The sequence below is a fragment of the Schistocerca piceifrons genome, chromosome 7, assembly GCF_021461385.2.
Source record: "Schistocerca piceifrons isolate TAMUIC-IGC-003096 chromosome 7, iqSchPice1.1, whole genome shotgun sequence".
Taxonomy (NCBI): Eukaryota; Metazoa; Arthropoda; class Insecta; order Orthoptera; family Acrididae; genus Schistocerca; species Schistocerca piceifrons.
Window position 1 is genome coordinate 585,718,110 of NC_060144.1, and position 7,358 is coordinate 585,725,467.

The 7,358-nt window shown below is 46.6% G+C and overlaps 1 protein-coding gene across 1 annotated transcript in view; it reads left to right on the forward strand.

Annotated features, from left to right (window-relative positions):
* The window catches only part of LOC124709098 (B3 domain-containing protein LFL1-like), a 48,897-nt gene extending 43,718 nt beyond the window's left edge, over positions 1-5,179 (forward strand). Inside the window, exons 3-4 of the mRNA XM_047240746.1 lie at positions 1,686-1,861; positions 4,998-5,179. Coding sequence (XP_047096702.1) covers positions 1,686-1,861; positions 4,998-5,179 — 358 coding nt within the window. The remainder of the gene's footprint in view (positions 1-1,685; positions 1,862-4,997) is intronic.
* Positions 5,180-7,358: the final 2,179 nt, after the last annotated feature.

Below are 7,358 nucleotides of genomic sequence, written 5' to 3' on the forward strand. Positions count from 1 at the left end.
CGCAGCTATGTCAGTAGTTCGCAGACTTCTGAAGTAAGAGAGCCCAGTATGATGTCCTCGACGGTGAGTGTTCAGCAGAGACAAGGCTATCGTCAGGAGTGCCCCAGAGACGTGCGATACGACCGCTGTTGTTCTGTAAATACATAAACGATTTGGTGGGCAGCAATCTGCGGTTGTCTGCTGATGATTCTGTGGTGTACGGTAAGGTGTCGCCGTTGAGTGACTGTAGGTGGATACAAGATGACTTAGACAAAATGTCTAGTTGCTGTGGCGAATGGCAGCTAACTCTAAGTATATAAAATATAAACTAATAGACATGAACAGGAAAAACAATCCCATAATGTTCGAATACAGCATTAGTAGAGTGCTGCTGGGCACAGTCACGTCGTTTAAATATCTGGGTGTAACGCTGGAAAGCGATAAGAAATGGGACAAGCGTGTGAGGATTGTGATAGGGAAGGTGAATGGTCGACTTCGGTTTATTGTGACAATGTCAGGAAAGTGTAGATAATCTGCAAAAGAAGTGGTAGGTTCGAATAACATGCAAGTACTACGAAGATGTCTCAGGAACTGAAATGGGAGTCTCTGGAGGAAAAGCGACGTTCTTTTCGAGGAACACTACTGAGAAAATTTTGAGAACCAGTATCTGAAGCTGACAGGAAAACGATTCTACTGCTGCCGAAGTACATTTCGCGTAATGACCACGAATATAAGACAAATTAGGGCTCATGCGGAGGCATATTGACTGTCGTTTTTTCCCTGGCTCTATTTGCGAGTGGAAAAGGGAAGGGAAGGACTAACGGTGGTGAAGGGTACCTTCCGCCACGCACCGTACTGTGGCTCGCGGACTGTGTATAAAGATGTAGATGGAGAAGGGGGGGGAGTCATTTACAGGTACCAGGAGTATCCTTTGTCACATACTGTTAGATTGTTTATGGAGTGTAGACGTGGATGGCTGGTGATCCTTGAAGCTAAGCCTATAGAGTTTTTCAATTTCCGTGAACACCGCTCTTTCGTTGGGTATTTGTGCCTTGAAAATGAGGGGGATGTTCACGTATGAAGTAGGAAGCCGCCAGACATGCTGCTGAGGGCTGAGAATGTGCTAGTGTAAGCACACCGGTCGGCAAAGATGCAGCGCGTAGATCGACAGTAGGCGCTGGATCAAGATCACGAGAGAGGCCAGTGACTTACCGACAAGCAACACGTCGCCAACGCCCTCTCGACAGCACGTATGTTGGTCGCCGCTGCCGCTGACTCGGAGGGTCGCACTGACTCACTCTCCCAGTTTGGCGTCTGTCAGTCTACTTGCAGAGCAGGTACAGTTCATCGCAGGTTACGACAGTACATAGCGACCAGATTAGTGCCTACAGCGGCACTACTGGCAAGACTAAAGTTTGTAACAGCAAGATCACCGATGCTGTTTGCAAGAGGACTATTACTGACGAGCTTGTACCACAACACATGGACTCTATGCAAAGTAAGTAAATGTTCATGTAAATAAAGAACAGTATTAATGCACGAGTGAATTTGTGTTGTAGAAAGGGAATACCGGCCACCCGTAATGACATCCTCTCCCTTGCTTCCTTGCAGTAGACGACTCTACAGTGGCGACGAGGCTACTACAAGACAGGATTTCTGTCTTAATGAACAGTTATAGCACCGACTTGGTTGTACACGTGGAATAGCTGTGTAAGCTGTGACTCTACCCATACCGCGCAGTCACCGTCTTCTCGGCCTCCTGGTGCAGCAAGGGCGGGTAAGGTGCGTGGGTGGGCGGGCGTGCCTGCGGAGCGCTTCCAGGCCTCTGCTCTGGGTTGGGCCGGGCCTGCGGTCTCGGCAGAAGAGGCGGCCACTCGAGCAGGTACGCTGATTACGGCCGCATCGGAAATCGAACGGCGGCGGCTGGGCCGGCCGGCGGCACGTCACGTCCCGTCCCAGCCCGGGCAGGGCAGACTCCCTCCCCCCCCCCCCCCACCCCCTAAGGATGCCTATCAGATTAGCCGCTGCTCCTTCCGCGCCGCTGCTGTCTTCGCGGCCGCGCGACGTCATCCCTCGCGGGGAACAAAGGCCCGCCGAGGCAATCTCGGCCATTACGGGCCGCGTCCGCCCGATGCAGGATCGACCCGTTTCGAGGGCCAGTTCCTCGGCATCCTTCTCGGCCGGAAGTCACGGAGGGCACTGCAACTCCGTTCCGCCGCCAAGTAAACGTAAGAAAAGCGGAGCGCAGACTCACCCCCTCTCAGCTGTGTCAGTGGTCAACTTGAATCCACTCTGCAAGCACAGAAACCTTCGGGATTGGCGGACGTAGTGGCACGACTAACAGCTGCAAATTTGGTATGAATACCGCGGTATGTTTTCGTTTCCTTACAACAGGTAGCACGCACGGGACAAAATAGGCTGTATGTGTTTGGGAGGTAAGAGAAACCATCATTCTCAGGTAACTGTAAGGAGCAGACCTCTTGGAAAGCTTGTGGTGTAACTTTTCGTCGCCAACGAGGCCATCGGAGACAGAGGACAAGTTCGGAATCTGGAGAGACGGGGAAGGCAACAGACCGCATCATGCTCACCGGAACCGTCACTGCATTAGCCTTAAGCGATTTTGCGAAAGCATGGAAAATCTAAATCCGAATACACCAATGGGGATGCGAACTGCCGTGCTCCTGAATTCGAGTTCAGTGCGCCATCTCCCTCACACTGTATCGTGCCCTCTTTCAAAGATTTCGTTGGTAGCATTCTTTTCTGTGTTAACTGAAGGTAATAGTAAAAACTATTTATTACTTTATTTATAAAGTTCAGTGAGCCTAAAATATCTGAACGTACATCATCATGGAACGATTCAGCACGTACTTGAGAGATGATTAGAGAAACCACAAACAAAAAAAAGTTAAAGTAAAACAAAAAATAAAAAATCTTAAGAGTGTGTTACAGACGTAAGTTCTCAACGACTGTCAGGAAGTATTGTACAGAACAGAAGGCCAGTGATAAAGGAAACATTTCAACTTTAGGTACTCTGCTCAGGCGATGTCGTAAATAAAGCATCAGTCTCGAGATTTCATCACGAGTGCTGCGTCATCATACAGTGATGTGACAGATAGTGGCTACTGGTATATTTCCATCCACACTCTGTCCTTGGGGTATCGCTGGAATTATCCACGGTTCAATGGATGTTGTGTATGTTGCAGTCCAGTAATGACCTGCATCACGCTGTCTGAAATCCTTGGTGCACTTCCGTTACTCAGAGCCACCACAATGGAGAGAGGAATGGAACGTAGTGATTTTCATGTACCCCAACGTATTTGTATCTACCCTCACGTAGGTACGAAATGAGGGCTGTCCTGCCTTCAAGTAGCTAGTTTTAACTACTTTCCAAAGTCTACAGCCACCCACTACCCACATCCGAAACATATGCATAAATAGGGATATTCTTGGGGTTTTTATTAGGTTAGCATATAAGACAAGCAAATATTTTCGTAAAAATCTTTATTACTTTCTACATGTACGTTTACACACAGATAACACCTCTTTCCTTATTTTTGGTTGGTATGGTTTAAATATCATCCACCTTAATTTTTATCTTATAATTTAAATGTACACTGGACTCTTCTACTTCTTTCTCCAGCCAGTAATTTAACAGGTACAAAAGAGGGTGTGTTCTCGAATTCCAAAACATATCAACTTTTTTCCTTGTAAAGTATATCTTTTATGGCTTTCACTATAAGCTCTGTTCCTTCCAGCAGTTCTTCTAGACGAGAGCATTCGATTATTTTAATGTTGCCTCATTTCCTTGATATTACTGTTATAAAACACTCCATATCTTCCAGGGTGTACGCTACAGTCTCTTCTACCGCACATTCTTCAGGAATTTCAATATAAAACTTAATGTTCACAACTTTTGCAAACAAGTAGTCAATAATTGTTGTTATACCGTCGTTTTTAAGCTCTGCAAACCGTTGTTCTGTTGTTAATGCACAACATACAAACATCGTTTTAAAGGAGATCCAGGTGAGAATGGAGTTTTATAAACATGTTTTTCGTCTGCCGTTTAATGTAGTGAACGTGCTCCAATCCATCCTTCCCGGCCAGAAATCCGTGGGAGGGAGACAGACTGCCCCTCGCGAGTACCACCCCATCACGCACCGCACAACCCTGCTATCACGCTGCTACACTATTCCTTCCAGCTATGGCGCTGTACCAGCCCGCCCGAAACCGTGTCCGGGTACAGAGCAACACACTACTGTGCGAATACCGCGCGCTACACAACCCTGTCGTCCGAAACTGCGCTCAGGTACAGCATGTATTTACTGCGTGGATATCGCGCTGTAAAGTACATCCCAGCTCATGCGTTGGTTCTATCCCATAAAAGGGTACTCGCGAGGGGCAGTCTCCCTCCCATGGACACTTTACACACAAAGGGGGAGTTGACAACTGGATAAGTACAACCAAATTTAGAATGTGCCATCGGAAGACCACGTGATCAGATGTGCCGCCATCTTGGATTTTTAGAGGATAAAAGGAGGCTTGACAATTACAACCGATCGATCTTCTGTTAACATGGATTCCTCTAAAGTGCTTAACATGCCTCAGCTGTGAGTAAAAAGGACGAGATCATCTGACGAATGCTCTGGTTTAAGGTTACTACTGGAGAACCTGGGCAATCTTTTTTCTGACATTGGCAACATAAATTACACCGTAAAAGGTACGCTCCTTAGCAAAAAGAATTTAAATGTGCTTACTCCTATACAGAACCGTTTTACGATAAGATTTAAAAAACTAAACTCCTCCCGAACAGGCCATGAAGCCCACGTGTGAACAAAGTATGTATATAAGCGTGCCGTGTCAATGGGATATTGGTCACTTCTTTTTTATCAGGACCTCTATCATACCAACGTTTTGCACAGGAAGCCTTTCAGACCGCTAGGGAGAGATTAATTCACGCGTGTTAAGTATATGCATGAATCGAGATAATGACCTCACTTCGCTGAAGTTACTCCCCGCAGAACGAAATCTGAGAAACGCTACTCATCTTGCAAACCGGAGCTGCCCGTCCCTGGACAAGGTCGTCTCCCTGGAGACTGCCTCCGCCAGTGGTTGTCCAGCTCCTGGAGATGACCCCCGCGAGGGTTATTCAGCACGTGTTCACACCGTGTACGCTGCCGCCCGCTACCCTTCTCAAGATTAGTTCCGCCATTCGTGGCAGCAATTAACACAGTACCGCCTAAGTGTAACCGGTTTTCGTCCGTGTAATAGAGAGGACGACACACACACACACACACACACACACACACACACACACACACACACACACACACAGAGAGAGAGAGAGAGAGAGAGAGAGAGAGAGAGAGAGAGAGAGAGAAAATTTGTTACAGAAAGCAGTAACAGCACAGATTACTACGGACAACTCTATCACTAACAACGATATTATTAATTATGGTAAACCACCGATTCCAATTATGTATGGTGGAAATGTTTAATTTCAGTGTGTAAAGCAATAGGTTGTGAGGACAAGATCGGATAGTAGTATTTTTACCCTTCTTTTAACCGATGTTTTTTTTCCTGCAGCGACTGTGCTGCCGCCTCCAGCAACCCCCACTGCGTCTTTTAGTCGTATAGGCTTAGACAAACCGGTCACAGACACGCCAGTGATTTTATTGCAAGTACTGACCCTGTGTTTGGTGACGTGACATATGTCAGATCACTGGGACTGTCTTGCAGAAACTTTGTAGCACGATATGGAGATCATCGTTTCCAACACTAACCCTGGAGGCTCCAGACGTCAGACGCTCAGATCGGTACCAAACACTGAGTGTCGGTAGGTTATCAACCAAAATACGGATTTAGTTCGTGCTGTGTGCTGTTGTCCAGTAGAACATGAGTAACACCAGAACCATGGAGTATAGCAAAAGCCTATATGTAAGACGAGTATGCTACGATGTCTGGGAGGTGAGTTGGCAGAGCGTCAGATCGTCGTACGAAAGGTGTTCAGTTCGTATGCCAATGATGGCGAATATTTTTAACAGTTTACGGGTAAGATTATGGTGTCGTAACATTTTCCTGACACTTAAAAGGACGTTTCGGAGTTCGTAGCACTGTTCTTATGGACGTCTGCTTTCGCTTCGTTAGCTGAAAGTAGCAAAGGAATAGCGCAAATCTGTACAGATGAACACCACGCCCGTGTACAGAAATGTGCTCTATGGGTATGCTACTTTCAACAAAGTGAAAGCCGACTACCATAAGAACATTGCTACAAACCCCGAAACGCCCGTTTACATGTCAGAAAAATGTTATCATATAGAAGAATTTCAGGCGCAAGCTTTTTAAAAAAATCGCCATCATTGGGTTTCGAACACGTGACTTTTGATACGATAAACTGACGCTCTACCAACTCACCAACCAGACATGTGCGCCTTCACGTCTCACAGATATGCTTTTCCTATATTCTGTGGTTCTGGTGTTACTTTCAATTACCATTCACGCATGTTCTACTGGACGACAGCACATAGCACGAACTACATCCGTGTTTTGGTTGATACTCTATCGACACACAGTGTTTGGTACCGATCTGAGTGCCTGACATCTGGAGGTTTGATTATAAGGATTGTGGTCTTGGCCTGGTATAGCCTGTGGCAGAATACTGCGCTAAAGTCTGGATCGACAGCCCATACATCAGACTCGTCCAATCCCAGCCCAACGACACTATGTGCCTCATCACAGGAACAATCACAAACACTCCAACTTTCTGCCTGCCTATCCTCAGCCGTGTAACTCATCCATTTTTGACCCGTGAAGCTGCTCTCAAGCGTGTGTGTACATAAAGAGATGGTGATTCACACCTCCCTTTACATGACAACATTCCTGTGCCTGTGCCCTGAATTTTACGAATAATATACGTCTCTCCTGGGCATGTAAGCATCTTAAGAATCTGTTCGTAATTTCAATTATGCCAGGAGTTACGTTTTTATTCCTTGAAATAGGCGTAATTATTACGCATGGAAAAATTTCCTACTTCAGAGTCGGCAGGCACAAAGCTTCGAGCAGAGATATTGGCAACACAATGGAAGCCGACCGTTGTGACCGGGCGGTTCTAGGCGCTTCAGTCCGGAACCGCGCTGCTACAACGTTCGCAGGTTCGAATCCTGCTTCGGGCATGGATGTGTGTGATGTCCTTAGGTTAGTTAGGTTTAAGTAGTTCCAAGTTCTAGGGGACTAATGACCTCAGATGTTAAGTACCATAGTGCTCACAGCCATTTGAACTATTTTTTGGAAGCCGACAACTCCAGTACGATTGCCACAGTCAAGAGACCATTACACGGAAAAAGGAAGGAAGATTAGCTTTCGACGTTTCTTCGACATTGAGG